Source organism: Ostrea edulis, chromosome 6 (genome assembly GCF_947568905.1).
Source record: "Ostrea edulis chromosome 6, xbOstEdul1.1, whole genome shotgun sequence".
NCBI classification, from domain to species: Eukaryota; Metazoa; Mollusca; class Bivalvia; order Ostreida; family Ostreidae; genus Ostrea; species Ostrea edulis.
Window position 1 is genome coordinate 52,193,327 of NC_079169.1, and position 21,104 is coordinate 52,214,430.

A 21,104-nucleotide genomic window follows, 5' to 3' on the forward strand; every position below is an offset into this window, starting at 1 on the left:
GCACCCCCTCCTCTAGACTCACCACTGGAAGGCTTGATCTCTAAAGACTACATAAATATTGTTGATGAAGAACTCTAGCATCTTTTTATTATCAACTTCAGAGTACTGGCGGGTAGAATCAGATTGGTTTTAAACAAAATAATTTTTAGATGACTGACCACAGCAGCTGTCCATGATGCCAAAAAATGCACCTTTTCTGGATTGGTAAGTTTTTGTTTACATTTTCAACTTCTTCACAATGAATATATCATGCATTGGGAAATTTGCAAATTTATCTTTAGTATGTTATTTCACTTTGCATATCCAAGTATATGTACATGGCTACTGATAATCAACGACAAAACAAGTTTGACTTTTTTTTTTAAAAGAAAGACTGCATGTAATGGCAACCACTTTGTTATCCGTTCTTCACATGAATTTCAGCTGTACCAATACTACATAGTATTTCCAGTTCAACAGATATGTGGCAGACATACTGTGCATCAAAGTACTAAAAGTACAAGAAATCTAAAAGATGCTGCTCAAATGCCATGCCTCAACAAACATTTAGGGTCACTGTTCCGAGTGTCCAGATCAATCACTTCACATACAACACGTTCACTAGCCAAGAGTGACACGGCCACTAGCTATGGGTGACACAGCCGCCAGCCAAGGGTGACACGACCGCTACAAACTTCCGCCAGAGTTCATTTGCTCACAGACTACAATGTGTACACACAGGTCACATGCTACCCACATCATGCGACCTCTAATTATAGATAGCTATGACATCACAGCCTACTGCACTACTGTGTGACATCACTGTAGAATGACGAAAACACATAGCATCAAATGTATACATAGATGACGTAATGAGGCCTCGACAAGGAGTTTGAAGGCTGCTAGCCATGGGAGACACGGCTGCTGACCAAGGGTGACCATCACTAGCCAAAAGTGACACGGCCACTAGCCAAGGGTGACACGAATGATAGCCAAGGGTGACACAGCACTAGCCAAAAGTGACACGGTCACTAGTCATGGGAGCCAAGCGTGATATGGCCGCTAGCCATGGGAGATGGCCACTAGCCATGGCATGTATTGCCACCCTAGGCTAATGAAGCAGCATGCAACACGGAAGTCTCTTTCAATACTTTCTCGGACACACAAATGAAAACACATCTATCATATTGAAAACAATTTATTAATAGAAAAAAGTACTTTGAAAAGTAAACAAGAACTCTACACTCCAATCACTTTCATCTGGGAAACTCTTTCCAGTTCACAAAAAACAGTTTTGGAATTAAAAATTCATTCTTCAGAAAAAATAATTTTGAATTATTCACAAATTCATTCTTTAATAAATCTAGCTACATAATGCAGACCAGTTTTACATGAAAATATCATATCAATAAAATAAGAACTTCAACAATTTTCTTTCTGATATGCTCAAGCATACGTAAACAATTAGAGTCATTTCCATGGAAACTTTATTGCATTGATATCTATGTAACCTGCAGAGGTAGGCTTGAGGAGTTTAATTATCTCATGTTATGACATACATCCTGATCATAGAATGAATTTGAAAGAAAAAAAATATTTCAAGATACTGAACAAATTTATCACAGTCTACTGTTACAAGCCAAAAGCTTTCATATATACCAGCTCCACTAACCAAACTAAGAAAACGTACAACCACTATCCTCTCGGTCTGAGCTCTACACCCCACAGATACAACCCTCGTGGTGCCACACACAACACAAATCCAAATCTTTGGCATAGAGCAACATTACTAAATACCATGGTCTTGGTCATCCACCCACAAATCAGGAAGTTCGGAATACGAAAATACAGGAAAAAGGATATATAGAACAGCTACAACTGTTTCACTTTGTCAAATTGGGGGTTAAGGCACACAGATATTGCAATATCTAACAGGTTTTGACGATAAATTTTTCATTAAATACCGATTACATGTATTTACATGACCAGAAATTGATAATTTCAAAATTATATGGAAAACACATCTTTTTGAAAAAGAAAAAATAGACAAGACTAAAGGAATTTAAATGTATGTTAATTCCAAACCTCGTATGACATGTGGTGACCAAATCCTGTAGATACGACAACTCAATCCATGATCTTTCTACGCTATATACCACTAAATAACTCGAAGAGAAAAAGGTAAATATTGAATACGATAAAATACTAACTATATGTATGTGTACCACACAACACAAATCAGTGCCTTCTGCTTGTGCTGAAAGACTCCAGTCATTTCTTCTGGGTTCTTTCTCAAAACAAATGAAAATGATTATAATTACTGTTAGGTCTCTTGGAAGACAAGAACACTATTTCAAGCACATTATTATTGCAATGTTTAGTGTATAAATCCCTATATATCAGCCAAATGAAAACTATTTGTAGGGTTTCATACTAAATATCATACAGGGTTGATAGGAAGAGAATCTACTCATTTACATGTTTGTCTTCTCAGTTTTGAATTTTTTCATAAAACAGGATATTTAGCATGTTTTATGTCAAGATTATATGAAATGAATATCATGTTAATTTGCCTTGCCTATTATCTACTATTTTATAAATATTAAAATAATTTCAGCCCGAGTTCCCCCCCCCTCGATCCACATTTTAAAAAATTTTATTCCCTGAACCACCATAATGACTTTAAAAATTCTCAAATAACACATACATAAATAAGAGTCTTAATATAACCTATAACCCTATGGACAGATTCACAAAACAAAAAGAATCTTAATATGACTTATACCCTAGGAACAGATTCACAAAAAATAAAAATCTTAATATGACCTATAGCCCTAGGGACATATTCACAAAGAATTCTGAGCAGGTTGCTGAGTTCGACCAAGTATGGCACCATGTGACACAGTTAAAATGGCAAGTTAATATGATGTCATGGGAACAATGGAATCTCAAACCCTGTCCTGAACAAGTATGCACTTATATTCTTTGAAAACACGGACAAAGTATTGATTAGTAAACACATCGACAATACTGCAGAGTGGTGAAATTTCAATCCAGTGAAAAACACCCAAATTATTCATCAACATTATAATATTACAAATACTCAATTTCCTGGTAAAAAGATCCGAGAGATAACCCCAAAACCCTGTATAACTTTAAAATTAGACTAAGACTACAAATCAACAGATTTCCCTGAAAAATGCTTTTTACAGTTATTTCTACTTTTTCATTGAATTTTGATAAACATTAAATCAGAAACATGAATTTGAGAGGACAATGCTACCCACATGCTACTTTCTCTATCAAGAATGAAGTTCTTATGTGGTTTCCCGTGTCGGAGAACAAACTCAGGAAAAATTGTGTTTGTTCACTTAGGTTAATCAGTTCTTCCTTGTGTAGCATGAGGTGCACATAATGAACCCATTGGAAATCCTGTTGACTGTCTGACCAGGCACTGAGGTTAGAACGCTCGTCATGGCTACATCTAAACTAGATTTGGCATTTCATGATCATTGTATCTCAACGGACAATCAAAACCCAGAACAATTTGCAGTGAAGCACATGGCACTGCCAGAAGCTAAGCAGCTGAATGAGTTGCGCTTAAGCTGACATACCATATGTTGCTATAAATACAAGTATATACACAGGGTCAACTTGTTCAATGGACATTATACCCTGTTGATAAAGATACAATGCAGTATATCTACTCAAAGTTATTGGTGCAGATTACAAAATATGCTTTTAAATTCCCCATCTTGACTGCAAAAAGCTAACCTATTCAGTTAAAAATCATGAAAAAATCTAACCTCAGATACTATCACCATCAGCACAAAGCTAAATAATAATAATAATAAATTCATGGCTAAAATGAACTCCATATGATACTAAAATACACAAAGATCTAAATAAAAAAACATGATTAATACTTGAAACTAAATACAAGCTGGATAAGCAGCTAAAATACCCATTTACTACATACTTTTCTAAAATCAAACCATGAGACTTGAAATTTTGCATCAGATGCATAGGCTCTGCACCATTAATCTGTATTCATATCACAATTGCAAAAAAAAAAAAAAAAAGAAAAGAAAAAAAGAAAAAGAACCATATAAACAAATAAAAAATTACTGTAATTTTACCACAATGCTAAAATCAAACATTAGCAAAGAATAGTTACAGAAGTTTGAACAGAATACCAATTTACACACAATATTGTGGTATCATGCTTCTGAATTTCAACAAAACACAAGAGAGTAATAAAAAACAAAACTTGAATAATCAGTACCAATCATATCATACAGCTTAAATATGACTCCATCTGACATAATATACTAATGCTTTGTAATGCTTCTGTTTGAACATTTAACACAGTAGTACAGTTCTTCATACAACACTAAAAGTTCTCAACACAGTACAAACTTCACGGTGTACTATCTGCAGTAATGTCCTACTATTCAAAAATCAAAATGGCTATAACATTACCAAATATCTATATAATTTAACTCACAAAATACACTGTTTTGTCCTTTTACCAAAAAAATTCATTGTACAACATACAGACTTAGTAATTCTAAATAAGGAATCTCGTGTGAAATATTGCTAGCCTTCAATTGGAAAAAAACAACAACCATAAAACTATTCTCTTTTGCAAATAATCAAATCATTGGTTTGGTGACAAAGAACATTGACATACATCGTTATCCTGAGAAAATACTAATTACAGGTAAACTACAGGTAAAAACAAACTAACCACAGATTAAATATATCACCATGCAATAATTCTGAGTATATTTACAAACTTTTAAGTAACAATCACAAAATATCACAAACACCAGTAACTATAATGATTATAGGCTGAATACAACATACAATAGAGATTTGTGTTATCTACATGTGCTACACACATAACGACATTGGTCCATATACAATCTAATATCAGTGCACTACATTCAATTCTTATTGTGAATAATATACATGGATTTTTAAATACTGAACACATCTAGCAAATCTATATAGAAAGTCCTCCTTTTTTTTGTCATACTGAGGCTAATGAAATCAAGTCAAATGAGAACTAGAGGTTCACAAAAACTTGATTAGTAGCAGTCTACAGATATGTTGAAAATATCACACAGTTAGATACAAAAATATAGTCACACATGCACTATAATAAATTGAAGCACCTAAGGAAAAAACAAAACAACAACACTATTGACATCTTTTCGTTCCTAGCTTACTGATGTCTTCCCATTAATTTAGCTAATACTTCTGTAGTTACACTCCAGGTTCTAACTTCTAATTTATATTATCTATGTTGAGAAAATATTGTACATTTAATATTTCATTCCCCCGAAATTAAGTGCAAGGATAATTTTTTTTTTTTTAAATCCAGTAATACTGTCCTATACAAATATGCAATTACTCTCACCATTTTGAATTACATGTATACATAAATTTTTGCCTTTCGTAACAAACTTATAAAAATCATATATGCTATTGTGCGATTCTTAAATTTTACTTTTTAATACATATCTTTTCTGTAACTTTCAAACATGATTTACATTTGATCTGATTTATCATTTTTTAAAGTGTGCAGTGTCTACATTTACTATCCTCAAGAGGCGGCTAATTATTGTATGTGCACATGAATTTCCCCAACACTACACATCACCATACAATCACTGACCAAAAGACACTGAAACATAAGCAATTATCAAAATCAATTCAACACAAAATCCAAGTTTTTAAGCCTAACATGTCACAAATTACAAATACAGAAATGAAAACTACAGACGTTTGTATCATTATAATGAGACTAGAATTTAAGTTGCACCAAAAACACCCAAGATCTGTGAGAAGCAGATTCAAAACTTATGTGTGTATTGCATATTCAATGTAATTAAGTAATGACCAGAGATCATGCTGTTATACAGGAGACTATCAGTAAAGGGGGGTAATTAAAACTGGGACAGGGGCAAGCTGCAATGTTAACAAAGCACTATTAACACTCATCATCAAGCAAATAAAATCACAATATCCTCCATAATTCTAAGGATTTGTCAATACTCATTAGCAACACATAAGTCTATAAAAATTATAGTAGGCATAGCAATGATCCAATTACTGATACATTATCAACCTGTGAGAAAAAAATTGCACATCAATGTCATAAAATAGCATGGAATTAAAGGGAGACTACTGACTAGGGCATCTGATTATAAAAATATATCCATCTCAAGTAATACCACTATTTTTGATTCTTGTGGATATTGTCTCTTTGAATACTGTTAAAAATATGGAGCTACTTAAAACTACATCAACATACAACCAGATAGGATATTATTTGTTGCAATGTCCTGCTATGAAATGAACGTTTCACACACTGTATGTACACAAGAGTTAGTGGGAACTAACTAATACACAATAGCAGTGGAACTGCCAAACACAGGACCTGAACACGTATATAAAATATATCAGTCAGATATGTAAGAATTTTCCAGAGACCACTGCAAAATTAATGAATCCACAAATCATTTACATTTAAGCTAGTCAATCTGAGCAATGTTTCTGTAGCAGAATCACGCCAACATAATGCATCAGTATATACACTGTAGTACTCCATATGTTGGAGAAGACGAGTAATGAGTATCACCTTTAAATCTTGTTAGTTCATATTTGTTTTGGAGTCATCTTCAGACTGCTTCACATAAAATGATCATGACATTTCATTTCCCATCCATCACTGTCAATAAACCCCCTTCTTTAGTCACCTTTATGTTCAGATGACCCAAAGTTTGACTCACTTTGAGCTCAGTCTTTGATTGGTAAATGTGAGGCACATTTTCTAAGCCCTTGATTTGTAAATGAGCTACATGGATATACATGTTAAATGAAGCACAAGGTATAAAAATATACAAGCATCAATGGTAGAGTAACACAATGTAGTGATCAAACACAATGAAAACACACAACCAACATTAAAAATCACTCTGTGAATCGGAACCACTGGAATGGTATTTTTTCTACCGTACTTTTCTTTGTAAATAAACGTCACAAGTCTGCAATATCACAATCAATTACTCAAATAGTGGGATTGGTCAACATGACATGAATTTTGTGCAAAAAAAAATAAATTTAAAAATTTGAGATTCTAATAAAGCAGGATAAATCATATTCATAAAATTTGTAAATGATGAAATAAACAGATGCATCAACCGAATACGGGTATCACAGAAAGGCCATCGTTTGCAAAATAACAATTGCAAGATTTCTGCCATTTGATATTGTTAAGTCACTTCCGTGTATCCTAAGGTAGAGAACTGAAAGTTCAGAAAGTTGACACACAACAAAACTCTCAGATCTATCCATGCAGTGCTGTGTTCTTCACACACAACATGTGTATACCAAAGTGAAAAATCGTCCTCGAAATTCAAATTATGTCACACATGAATTATGATACAATGTATTTCTTATGATTAATTCTTGCAACAAAATACTAAAACTAAACTCATTGTTGATGTTACATCAGAATCAAACATTATCATCAAATGGACTAAATGCACAAATTTTACAGAGTATATATTTGTATGATCCAATATAATTGTAAACCAACAATTATACAGCAATAAACACCCAGAACATGCACATTTTATCCTGAACACTGTCAAATTCTTTTTGTTCTAGGCTATGTGTCATTACCAGAGCTCTATGAGACAACAATAAATAATTCTGTTATTTTGCAATACTCAGATTAATATCCCTTAATACAAATAACAACTGATACAAAGAAAGCCTAAGAATAACTACCTAATATGCCACATGATGTACTACAGGCATGCAATAACATTAAATACTCTAACTATTGAACCTTACTTCACGACTAATAATAATTGTACAAAAAGCAGAAACAGAGACTGGCATGCTTACTACACAATGACTGACAGCAGTAATCTTCCTGACATTTCTTATTCTCAGCCTTTGCATTACTGTCTCCTGACGCTACTTATTCTCAGCCTTTGCGTTACCACCCCCTGACGCTACTTATTCTCAGTCTTGGCTTTGCTCTCAGAGTCCTCCGGCTCCTCCCCGCCCTCCTGAAGTTCGATGACATTCTGTTGTGACACATACACTGGGAATCCGTCTTCGGTGATCTCTGTTTTGATTTCGAAGCCCAGTGAGGTGAGAGGAGCATTGTCTTTATCAGCCAACTGTAGGGCACACCAGTTGGCTGTTCTGGCCTTCCTGCATAGAATGGACAACTCTCCAATACTGGCAGCTAGAGCTAACACATCTGTAAAATAACAGTCCATTCTATAGGCAATTTAGACGGCTAGCATGTGTGTAAAATCAGTCCATTCTAGGCAAATATTCTTGAGTTAAGTGAATGACACATTTACAGCAATTTTTCAATAAAAGCAAATTTTGAATTTGTACACTTTCATGTTTTATAAACAAATTAACATATGAAATATGTGGGTTTTATAAAAATTGTGATGCAGTTAAAAACTTTCTAATATTAATTGATACAGTATATTTATGTACAGATGAGATTATAACACAGGCTATTTTGTTACAAGATATCAAACATATTCTCTGAGAGCTCTACTGATACTCAGTGACTGAGAAAGTCATAGAGGAAAAGAAATCTTAGTCATATAAAAACTGCACTATTGTTCATCACATTTATCTACATGATAATATATAGGACACTTTACACAATTACATAGTGTAATATTTCTACATTCAACACTTGACCTTTGTCCTCCTGGTGGCGGTTTCCTATGTTCCTGTGGCGGTTTGTGGCATTCACTATTTCCTCCTTACGTCGGGCCTGAACTTTACGGATTCCCTCCAACCATCTCTCCAGTGCTGAGTGAATGTGTGGGTGTAACACAAAGTTACGAAGCTTCTCCATTTTGTCCACCAGCGTAATTATCTACGTCAGAATTTCTTATATTCAAATTTGTGACATTTTCATGAATATCTTTTCACTAATTTAACTATCTATTAACAATTTAACCCATTTTTTATTCATGCAAATAATAGGATTAGGCAGCAGGCTCAAAGCCTATGCAATCCCTCTTCTATTCAAGCACAAATGTATATATATTCTGAAGTACATGTATATTTCATTTAATTCAAACTCATGGCAAAAGTTGATATTTGATCGCTGCATATGACCTTGACCTTAAATCTGGTATATAGCATAAAATCAATTATTATGACCATGATAAAAGTTACGATGACAATGAATGCTGAGGATGGAGAGACAGACAACAAGAAAACCTGTTTACCCATTTTTGAATAGTTTTGGATTTACGACATTTATCAATTTTTAAATTTTCAATAATTCAAGATACAGGCTATGAAAAATTCTTGCAGGGTTTTGTAACAAGATTAATATATCCACTCAGTCAAACCAGTGATAAATCAAAATGTTGAACAGACACCCAATTTTAATAGTTTTAGGATCAAAATCTGCAAGCATATTTTCATGCACAATTTCATAAAAATTGCAGACAATTAATAAGAGAAAACAGGTCAGAGATAGGTAAAAAGCATTAACTCCCCCAACCTCCCTTCAATACCTACCCTTGCATGTTCTTTGAAGGAGTCGACGATGAGCCGATCCACGCGGGATGGATTAGAGGGCAGACGGGGAACAACGATGTTGTTGGTGCTGGACACCTTCTTACCTGGGTTCTGTCGGGCCAACTCAGCTTCCGTCTGTTACAAGTGTAAACAACCAATTTAACTTTTTTCAAAGCAATTCAAATATCTACATCTACTTGTATACATCTAAAAAATTTTACAAGTATTCACAGAATTTGAGAAGAAATTTTAGAGTATCCCGAGTTAACATGCTGTCCTGACCTTTTTCCTTTCTCTTTCAATATTTCTGAACTGTTCATAACAATCCTCCAGTTTAAGGTGAAGCTCATTAGAAGGACCACTCCTCCTGTAATGTTTTGGTATATGCACATATAAAAGCAAGCTACTTTAGAAATAAAATTGCTATTAACAAAAAGATCACAGGCACATTCTCGTTTTGCGTATGATATGCATTAATTTCAACAAGAACCATCGTTGGATACCCACGGCTGATCTTGTCTGATCAGTCGTGGGTATCCGATGGTGAACAAGAACAAGAGGGGTTTAACTTACCTTGGGTTTCTGACGTTAGGAACAACCTGGTGAATTCCAGGGTAGATGTAGGGGACATCCACATACATCTCGGGGGTCAACATGGGGGGAATCAGTCTGCCATAAGGATCAACATGGTAATACTCAAAGGCCTCTCCAGGCAAGGCACCAGAGGGGGCGATGAAATGGGGAGGAGCAATGAAATTTGGCAGGTATTTGACAAATGCTGGATGGTGGGATTGTGCCACGGCACCTAAATAATGACAAAGAAATACATTTCAGTGACACTGATTGTATATACTTCATTACTTTATAATCAGCAAGCTTAAAATCTCGCAAACAGTGATAAAATTGTCGGACACTTGGCTCTCTTACCGAGTGCTTGAAAATCTTGCATTGAGAGATTGTCCCTGGAGAGTCGTTTGTGGTAGATGGGCGAGTTAGCCGTTGAGTCCCCGTAACTAGTGGGGGTCAGGCCCTGATGGCTGACTGTGTGTGGCTTGTCAGTCATCTCGTGTGAGTATTTGACATCGGTCATGGCTGATGTTGGGCTGGAAAGGGTCATTTTGGCCATTTTCTGCCTGAAGGCCTGAGAGATGTGAGTGTTGGGTCTCCCTGTCTGGGGTTTATCCAAAACAGAGGGATATGATGGAGGCAGCTGGGAAAGCTCCTAGAGGAAAATATAGTAAGAGAGTTCAAATACAGCAAACTGGTTATAGTATATTACAATTACATGTACTAATTCTCCTTGTAACCATTTAGTAAATATATCATTTATTAATATATTGCCTATATTACATTTAGTCAGCATTGACTACTACTGACTCATATTACATAAGCACCAAGTTAAAAGAAAGAATCCCAACACTTAGTCCAGCAACTGATTTTCTTGCACTTTACTATCAACAAATTATATAATTTATCTAAATAGTCTAAATCCCTTAGAACATTTTCCATTTCAATGAAATACAGTATGATACATGTATGTGCTTTGAAAACTACATGTACTTAAGTTGACTTTGGTTTAACTGACCTGTGGCCTAGCCTGAGGTTTGGTTGGTACTGTGAATCCCTGGGCACTGGTGACTGGGGACAAACTATACTTGTCCAACATCTGGTAGCTGTTCCCGTTCAGTGATACTGGAGTACTCTGTCCTGAGGTGGGACAACCTTGATAGCCCAGGCCACTGTAGGTGTTCACCCGGATCGGCTGCAGCACGTTCTTACCATCTCCCATTTCGGCTGGCTGATATCCCTGATTAGACGTTCCAACTCCTGCCTGCAGTAATTTATTCTCATCACTGGTACTTCTTGTCTTCATATCCGAGTTTCTGGTGTAACTCATTGTTTCTGTTTTCTGGTTGAGATTTCTGCTGGGAGGGAAGGCCAGGGGAGGGGGCACTTCGGGAGGAAACTTGGGGAGTTCGGTCTTTTCAAAGCTTCCCTGTGAGAAGGTCTGAGCCTTCGCAAACTGTGAAAAGTTCCCCCGCTGTGGACAATTAGAAGCCATAGTCTGGCTTTTGAGATAATGCTGGTTGTCAAAGGGAGGCCACTGTGGGCAGTTCTGAGATTCTTTCCCTGATATGCTTTGCTGAGACAGAGTTTTGGTCTGAGGGGCAGATGTGGGCATTGCTTTTACATCATACATGCTCATGAAAGCTTCCGTTAAATGGTTATCTAAATAATCATGATTTTTGAGGCTTTTTCTGGACTGCTCTATCATGAAGGACTGGAGCAACTCCAGATCTGGGCCGTCTGTTTTGGCAGGCAGTGATTCTAGATCCTCCAGGGAGATCTCGGAGTTGAAGTCTGACAAGTTGTTGTTGCTAATGGTGGAAAGATCAGGGTTACCATGGAGGTTGAAGTCAAATGCATTGCCCTGGGCCTTCTGAGGCATCTCATCAGTCACAGCTGACCATGCACTTCCTGGGGTCGAGGGAACACTCAAAGACCTAAATTCATAAATCTATACATTACATCTTATTCTAATTTAAGATTTTATCAAGTATTAATCAGTGTTAATAACTAAATCTTTTGAGGCCACTTACACATACAATGTATTTGCATGTTTGTTGGGCTGTAAATTAAACAAGTACAAAATACTTGTGGCTACTATGATGACATTATGATTATCTCCATCACAGTATTTATTATTTTTCTATATAAATCAATGTGATGATCGTAATTTCTGGTATTTGTATGAAATGTTTACACTCTTACCCATTACTCCCTTGGTTAAATGACAGGTTCAGGTTCTTGAGGTTTTGATTAAAAGCGTAAAGGGAACTGTCATCTTCTAGTATCTGGGACACAATGTCATCAAACTGAGAGAACTTGTCTCCATTGGCATTGACATCATACCTACAAAACAGAGGGATCACGTAAAAGGATGCATTATAATCTCACAGAAACAGGATTCCTGTCAAAGTATGCATTACAATCTCACAGAAACAGAGGGACCATGTCAAAGAATGCATTATAATCTCACAGAAACAGGATTCCTGTCAAAGTATGCATTATAATCTCACAGAAACAGAGGGACCATGTCAAAGAATGCATTATAATCTCACAGAAACAGGATTCCTGTCAAAGTATGCATTATAACCTCACAGAAACAGAGGGACCATGTCAAAGAATGCATTATAATCTCACAGAAACAGGATTCCTGTCAGAGTATGCATTATAATCTCACAGAAAGAGAGGATTCCTGTCAGAGAATGCATCATAATCTCACAGGAACAGAGTGACTGTGTAAAAGGCAATCGTAACTACTCGGCTATTTAAGTAACTGCAAATGCACCTCGTATGTGGATCAACGCCATCAGTCTGTTGCCATGTGTACACAAATGCAACTATGACATCACAGTTGTATGTTACAATATGAAGTGCGAGCTTTCAAATGCATCTAAGATATCATACATATCTAAGGTATTCTACCACTATCACTTTCCACTTACATGTTTATGAATTAGAGTGAATAAGACGTTAATGATACCAAAACTGAATCTGTCATGAAAATATAAATAACACATTATACAGGGATTCAGTTCTGGCCTTTTAACCACATCCACAGACGCACTTCCGACGAAGAAATGCATCGATTTGATGCAATTCTTGCACCGATCCACGCCCGAGTCTTCTTAAAGTTTACGGAAAAAGACGAGCGCGTGATCCGATCGTGTCAAAGGATGCATAATAATCTCACATGAACAGAGGGGTCATGTCAAAGGATGTATTATAATTTCATAGGAACAAAGGGATCATGTCAAAGGATGCATCATTATGACATCTTTAAAGAAATGTATATATCTTATGTTTCTAATGAAATTCAAATATTTTTCTTTCAATTCTTGAAAGTTTCCTAAAGATAAGATTACCCTTGGTGACTCCACTTGGGTAAGAAGTAGTCATTAAAGTAATTTTACAGTTTCTAGGTTTATAGATGATTACTATGTCATTTATGTTTAATAAGGAAGTACTTTGCATGGCAAATCAATAATTGTGAAATTCCCCTGTCCAACCAAAGAATTGTTTACACTTATGAAATATGCAAAACAGAATCAAGTAATCATTAGGACTTTCTGAGAATTGATAAATCAATATTCAGTTTTTGATACTTGTGCACTTCCTATCTCACAGTGTTGAAAGCCTACCTTTCACAATAGCTGAGCTGGTCAAAGAAACCCGAGTCCATTTGATTAAATGCAGGGTGTCTGGGACTCTCAGCCCCACCCTCTTTCTCGTTCTTCCAGAACATGTTACAGTTTGCTTTCTCTGAAACACCATTGGAAGAGCTGCCTTGGAAATATCTCTGGTTGAAAGTTGCCACATCACACATTTTGTTCTTGTCATAAGTTACTGTAAGATCACAAAATTAGCAATAATTAGCATTTAATACACTATATTACAGATTTTTATAATCATAGGTCTAACTCTATGAATGTTTAAACAGGTATTGGAGCTCTCTCATCCTACTCTGTTCCAGATCACTAACACCTAGAATACACAGGGGCACCCAACATACAGCATTTCCTCACAACAGGGGCAAGACAGTAAATCATTTTTGAAAATTGATACTAAATGTTGAGGAACAACGGATCCCAACTCAAAACCAATTACTCATTGCTGTTCTATAGGTTCTCACTATATGAATTATTTTTATGCAATAACCCCTTGCACCTTAGGGTACAGAAATGTTACCATTAGAAACTACATTCATTGGTCTGTGATATAATTATTATGCAACAATATTTCTTGTTTCATCATCACATGCTTACCTATTAAAGGTAACCAAGTAACAAGCCTTTCTAAATTTTATTTTTCACTATGGCTTTCTTCTTATGCTTATGTGTTGGGAGTCTGCATTAATATGCACAAAACATGTAGTAACCATGACAAACTGAATCAAGAACACACACATACACTATCATTTTGTAAGGGAATAATAAAGAATGCTTCAATCTCTAGCAAACATGTGCTTCAGTTTAATCAATGATTCCATTTTTTCCCTCTCTTTTCAACGACTGCAATATCCTTGGGATCCTCATTATCAAAATGACCTTCTTTACTTTCTGTTAAACATCAACACTTTTTGTAGTTGATACACACAAAAAAAGTTATCTAGAACATTGCAGGAGCGTACAGAGACTTTAGTGCATGTAGCTCCAGTTTGGGTTATGACGTATTTTCAACCAAAACTTCCACTTTACACTGGCTAATTTTCCTTACCTGTGCCTCAACTCACTCCTACAAAAATCTGTCCCCCCCAATTTGCAATGTGCCCTAAGTGCCCAATTCAGATCTATTATAAGGCAACTCTGAATTGATTATGATGCCTGAATATTTGAAACCATCTGGGGTTTTTTAATCATCCCTCCAACCCACGTTTCTACATCCCTCATTTTAACCTAATTCAAAAATTGTTGCAAATAAGAGAGCATGAAGTCACTAAGAAAAAAATATTATTTATGTGGTTCACCATACATGTATATATATATATATCAAAATCATTTTCAACTGACAATGTACGCTGCTACTCAGTACATGCACTTGAATAAACATAATTATTGCCAATATTCTTTTCTTATCATAATCAATAATGATATTGAATACACTTCATAAAAATGTGTAGCTATAGAAACAAATGAAAATCCCTGCTGGGTTTGAACCAATGGTTTGCAAAACTGTAGTGAGAAAACTATGAACCACTATTGAAAACATGTAGGTCAGCTTTAGTATGATAACAATAAGTTCTATGACACAATAATAAAGTCAAATCCACATGAACATCTAGTTTATCTGTTGCTATTATATGTTCAGTTTCAAGACAAAAGCTTTAACCCGACCACTTCTAAATTGAGGTAGAGACACTTCCCACCCTCTTCTTTCATCATCCCTCCTCTTTCCCTCCCACTCCATCCCCTTTTCTTTTCCTCCTTCCTCACACCCCCCTCTCTTTTCCTCCCTCCCCACACCTCTTTTCTTTTGCTCCCTCCTCACAATCCCTTCTCTTTCCCCCCCTCTTCACACTCCCTTCTATTTTTCTTTCTCTCCTCTGACATGTTCAATATTTATAAGCAAACATATGTACTGTATGTGTACAAGTTTACATTAGCAGGATTCAAATTTTAGTGGCTTTTGGCAGTGAAACAAGAGTGCTAATTTATGGTTGTGCTAAGACAAGAAAATCTCTGTTTAACCACTATCAAACACAGAAAAAGTGCTAAGTCATGATTAGTACTGTGTCAGCTCCAATTGCGCCAAATTTAAAATATGTTAAAATTAAGTTCACATACAGTATACAAAACAATATTACATTACACCTCAATTCCCATCTGTATGTGAATAATTCCTTCTAGTACTAGAAATCAGCTGGAAAACAATCATCCATTTCTCAGAATTATTGGAGACATGTACCAGTTTGCTTATTGATCACATTGACATTCAGAATATTAAGATGTGATAAAGAACAATGTTTGTGCACGATTTTTTAAAACTGAAAATTTGAAAAGTTAAGTGAACTATAAATTTTATGCGAAAATGAAATTATAGATATTTTTATACTATTGTATAGTATAACTTTGAGCCATGTTGTCATGGAGAGAGTGTAACAAAATTATCAGGCACTACCTGTTGTTTAATCCCTTTATTTTCAATTAAATATAGTTTTATACAAAAAAACTTGAGTCATGTGTGATCAATGATTAGCAAAGAAACCTGGTTTTTTTAGCTTTTCAATTTGTGTTTTACAGACTTGTTTTTTAATTACTAAAATGATAGCCAAACTAAGTAGAATTTTTAAAAAAGTTTGTACATATTAAAGTACCAGTATGTACATTGTTTCTGATGATCGATTATAGAAAGAAAAAATAGGATTAATCGCTTTAAGAAAAATGTTCGAGTTTTAATTATAATTGATGATCAAAATACCACAAAGTCCCTCCAAAGATTATGACCTTATTTAGTGAACTTCAGATTTAAGGTAGTTAATGCTGATTTAACAGTTGCAAATTGAGTCTCACCAGCCACTAGCAAAGTTGTTAAATGAATGTTTGTGAAACCAAACTGAACATTAACAATCTAGAATCTGAAGACAAGAGGTTTGTTAATCTGATTCTAATGGAACTCTTAGTATTTTGATGGAAATTGGTCTCGTTTCCATTGATTTTTTAGATGAAATATGTTGCGTAATGTGTACATTTGACATAAAATTTTGCAGCAGTCTATTTTCATATTATCTGATAATAATCTAAAGTAAATACTGTACTTCAAATCTTGTGTATTTCATTAACAGGCAGTCAAGATGCAAATTACAATACTGAACATTGCATAAGAATGAAATGTGTTTCATTTGTTTCTTAATCAAAAATCATATTTGTTTTGAAGGAATGAACAGAGATGATTTTATCTGAGATATAAATAAACAAATGTCTGTTTTATTAAGTTTATCAGCTTATTTAAAGGAACATGGACACGATTTGAGCTTAAAAATTTCCAAATTTTCTTTTTTCATTTTTAACGTTTAGAATGCTTAACTAGGGTATTTCTAATGGTCAATCAAAATTTATATACTGATATAATGAAAGAGATCAACACTTGCATAACTTTGACATTACATAAAGAAAGTGACAATAAAATACTCTAATTTTGAAGACATGGTATTTGAATACTATGAAATATATAAAGAAAAGATAAATGATTACAAATAGCACAGATCCTGGGTAATATTTCATATCAAAATCAATCATTTTTTAGACTTGGCCATATCTGGTGGTTTGTGGGTCGAATCCTTTGAGTGTCAGTTGTTAATGTACGTGGGAGATACAGAGCTCACAGTTCTTTGTTATGTAAACAAGGCTCGTGCCATGTTTTTGTTTACATACGTTGAATATACTAGTAAAAATTTCGTTTAAAGCAGATTTTTTTTCAATTTAAAAGTTAATTCTGAACACAATTAAATACATGTAGTTTCTATTATTTGGCACATCTCATTTTAAAACATGCTATTTTCTATTAAGCAATCTAGATACGTAAACAAAAACATATGGCACCAGTCTTTTTTACATTTAGGCCTATAACAAAGAACTTGTTCTATATCTCACAATTCAACAACTGCTATTCAAATTTTGGTTGACCATTAGAAATACTTTAGTTAAGCATTGTAAACAGTAAAAATGGAAAAATAAAATTTGAAAATTTTCAGCTCAAATCATGCCCTTAAAAAGTGGGGTACAGTGGCAATTAAATTTTAACAATCTTCAATATTACATTCATAAACCTTTCATGTTTGACTGGTGTTGGATGTAAATACCACTCAAGTCTATAATTTGATATTTAGATGTGTAGACATTAATTAATCACTATAGTTCACCCTCTCACGTTTACTGTACACTGTCAACAATGGCTGTAATCAACAAACCGTTACGGCATGGCATCACGTGGAAAACGGAAACAAATCAAAGCTTTTAACATGAAAATAGTGCTTATAAAGACACCTCTTCTCAGAAATGACGAAATAAGAAAATCCATGACACAGTTTCTTTATTGATGACCACTCAAATTTTGTCATGTCATCACAAAGCCATGTATCATGCTGCACGTACCGGTGTTCGATATATTGTTTCAAAAGCCTGCAAGCAATGCCTCTGTTATTTGGTTTAATAAATAACTTGATATATTACAAAAACACATTATTACAATATGCCATCAAAATATATTTACATAATTTCCCGTTTTTTATTTTCTATTTTTAAGCATTTGTAGTCACAACAGAAGGAAAAGGAAGTGGAGCATACGACATGCATTCTGTGCAGTTTCCATGAAAATATTTCTAAAATGACAAAATATTCCAATAACAAAGTGAATCTTAACTCACCTTTTAAGTTTTTCTAGCGTTGTCAAACAATTGTTCCTTCGGTATATCACTTTTTAGCTGTAATTCCTCTCTGATCAACTGCGCCATTGACTTTCATGTTGCTTTGTGTATGCTAATCAGCTGTTACCGACAACTCCCGCTTATCGTAAAGCGCCACCTATGATTTTCTTGATTTAAGTAGTTTGAGTTATACTAGGTCTAAATGCATTATTTTGAGGGGGGGGGGGGGGGGGGGGGGGGGGAAGAAAAGAAAAAAAGTGAACACTATGCCCCCGAGCGTGACCACTTTCAAGTGTGTCAAATTTGATCAACCTTGACTTATATTGATTCGCATTTTTCCGTGAAAACAAGTATATGACGTCGCGTCTGTATCGATAATCGAGCGCCAAAGCCTACGTTGAAGATATCGTTAACATTATTTGAAGATATATTCATTTCATTTGATTATGGCACGCCATATATTTATTATTCCTCTATAAAGATATCTTATATTATGAGATATAGATCTATTTTTAATAAGAAATCTAATAAATTTTATAAGATAGGCCTAGTCTACCTCATAAAATATATTTGATATCTTATAAACTTTATAAGATCATAGACATATTACAGATGATAAGATATGCCTATATCATAAAATTTATAAGATATTCTGTATATTAAACAAGATGTAAAATTCATGAGACATTTTTTTTTTTTTTTTTTTTAGAATTTTAGAAGATATTTACTTTTTATTAGATATCTTATGTTTTATAAAATATCTCATAAACTTTAACATATCTTACATATTTCATAAGATATCTCATAAATGAATTTTTACATGATATCTCAATAGATATAAACTTAATGAAAACATCTTATAATACAAGATGTCCTGTATGCTTTATATTAGATATATACTAGATAAAGTTAAATTATAAGATATCTCATATAATATATAAAATATCTTATAAAGTTTATGAGATATTTTATAAAACAAATAAGATATGTTTTACAAGATCTTATAAAAAAAATTATGTGAAATCCAATTAATAAAAAAACATTCTTTTACAGATATATCTATATTTTTAAAGTTATAAGATATATAGTTTATGAGATATTTTATTTTATAATATCAATTCAATATTAATGAAAGCAATAATGAAATCTTGCACCGAGATGAAATCTTGCTCAGTGAAATGAAATCTTGCACAGTGAAATGAAATATTACACAGCGGTATGGAATCTCACACAGCAAGGTGAAATCTTAAAGTCAGCATTTTGCAAATTCTATGGTCATTATACAATACAACCCATCATTGGGTCAAATGCTGTCTGACGTGTTACATACGTATTGTTGGGTCATTCTTGGCATACTGACTTTGACTACAGATTACTCTGTTTTAATACCTGATCAAGATATAGGGCTCACAGCAGGTGTGACCAGTCGACAGGGGTTGCTTACTCCTCCTAGACACCCAATCCCACCTCTGGTGTGTCCAGGGGTCCGTGTTTGCCCACTCTCTATTTTGCATTCCTTGGAGGAGTTATGAGATTGTTCACTGTTCGTTATCTTCACATCTCATGGAGTATTAAAGCCATATTTGGTAATCATTAAGCCTGACTAACTTCTACTGCTTTAATAAACAAACAATACACAGCTTCCAGGAACTTCTCTTTTATTCTTATAAAGGGCATCTTCGGCCTAAGCATCCCAAGAATATTGTATTTCCAGGGTATCTCAAAACACAATAAAATGAACCCTTCACACACACACACACACACACACATGCAATTCAAATACTGTTTATTTTTACAATAGTTTCCATAAATCCTGTACAAAATTCTTAAATAAATGTCAAAAGTTGGTAAATACACATACACACCTATATATCAGAAAATAAATATTGAGAGCAACAAGCAACTTTCTAAATAGAATGGTCATCCTTACATTATATCATAAAACATGTCTCCTAAAACAAAGATAAAACAGCCATATAACAGGTTCATTGATGATTTCTATATATAAAATCTGTGCTATAGTGCAAATTACTTTACATTCCTTAAAAAAGAAATCCGATTTTTATGGAAAGTGCTCTAATGTCTGAAATTGTACACATATTTCAAAATCAGGACGGTTCTATTGTCTGAAACTGTACACACCAATATAATATATATTTCAAAATCAGGACGGTTTCAAAAACACCGGGAATCCATACACCACTGGAGCAGCCCCGATCAGGTGTGGGAGGCGACAGGCAGCGCGGGCTTTTGGGATCATGCCCAGGAGAGTTCTGGGATGTGACGAGGCTTCCTCTGATAACCATGACGACAGCAGGCAGGCCAGGAACCGGTCAATGTCCTTGTCTGTGACATCCCACAGATTGGCCACCATACAGGGGCTGTAAAAGCATTGCGTAACTATTAATAGAATTCCCCAAAAATAAACTGTGCTTTATGATAACTCTTCAATAAAAGCCTCCATATCTTACATTTTTATTGACAGTAAAACATGCTTATAGCAAACAAATTTATAACTAGATGTGTCGGCACGACATGAATGCCCCCGCCTGCAGTAAAGTCAACTGTAGGAAATCCATTGAAGTATAGCATTCAATGTGGTATTCAGATT

General features: G+C 34.6%; 2 protein-coding genes across 2 annotated transcripts in view; both read right to left on the reverse strand.

The window, feature by feature from the left end:
- Nucleotides 1–1,161: 1,161 nt before the first annotated feature.
- LOC125646132 (uncharacterized) lies at nucleotides 1,162–18,640 on the reverse strand. Its single transcript, XM_048872294.2, has 10 exons — nucleotides 18,494–18,640; nucleotides 13,773–13,977; nucleotides 12,340–12,480; nucleotides 11,153–12,071; nucleotides 10,495–10,789; nucleotides 10,141–10,372; nucleotides 9,850–9,934; nucleotides 9,568–9,702; nucleotides 8,731–8,911; nucleotides 1,162–8,266 (listed from the first exon to the last, which is right to left on the reverse strand). The coding sequence occupies exons 2-10, from the start codon at nucleotides 13,955–13,957 to the stop codon at nucleotides 8,013–8,015; spliced, it is 2,427 nt and encodes an 808-aa protein (XP_048728251.2). The 5' UTR covers nucleotides 13,958–13,977; nucleotides 18,494–18,640; the 3' UTR covers nucleotides 1,162–8,012.
- Nucleotides 18,641–20,134: 1,494 nt separating this feature from the next.
- Nucleotides 20,135–21,104, reverse strand: part of LOC125647579 (uncharacterized) — a 38,448-nt gene continuing 37,478 nt past the window's right edge. The window contains exon 26 of the mRNA XM_048874306.2: nucleotides 20,135–20,874. Within this exon, the coding sequence (XP_048730263.2) occupies nucleotides 20,658–20,874 (217 nt within the window). The 3' untranslated portion in view covers nucleotides 20,135–20,657. The remainder of the gene's footprint in view (nucleotides 20,875–21,104) is intronic.

Coding starts and splice junctions, on each gene's coding strand:
- LOC125646132 (XM_048872294.2), bottom strand. CDS start 13,957: ATGTGTGATGTGGCAACTTTCAACCAGAGATATTTCCAAGGCAGCTCT. Junction 10,790..11,152: donor AACCTCAGGCTAGGCCACAG/GTCAGTTAAACC, acceptor ATTTTCCTCTAG/GAGCTTTCCCAGCTGCCTCC. Junction 9,935..10,140: donor CCTAACGTCAGAAACCCAAG/GTAAGTTAAACC, acceptor AAAACATTACAG/GAGGAGTGGTCCTTCTAATG.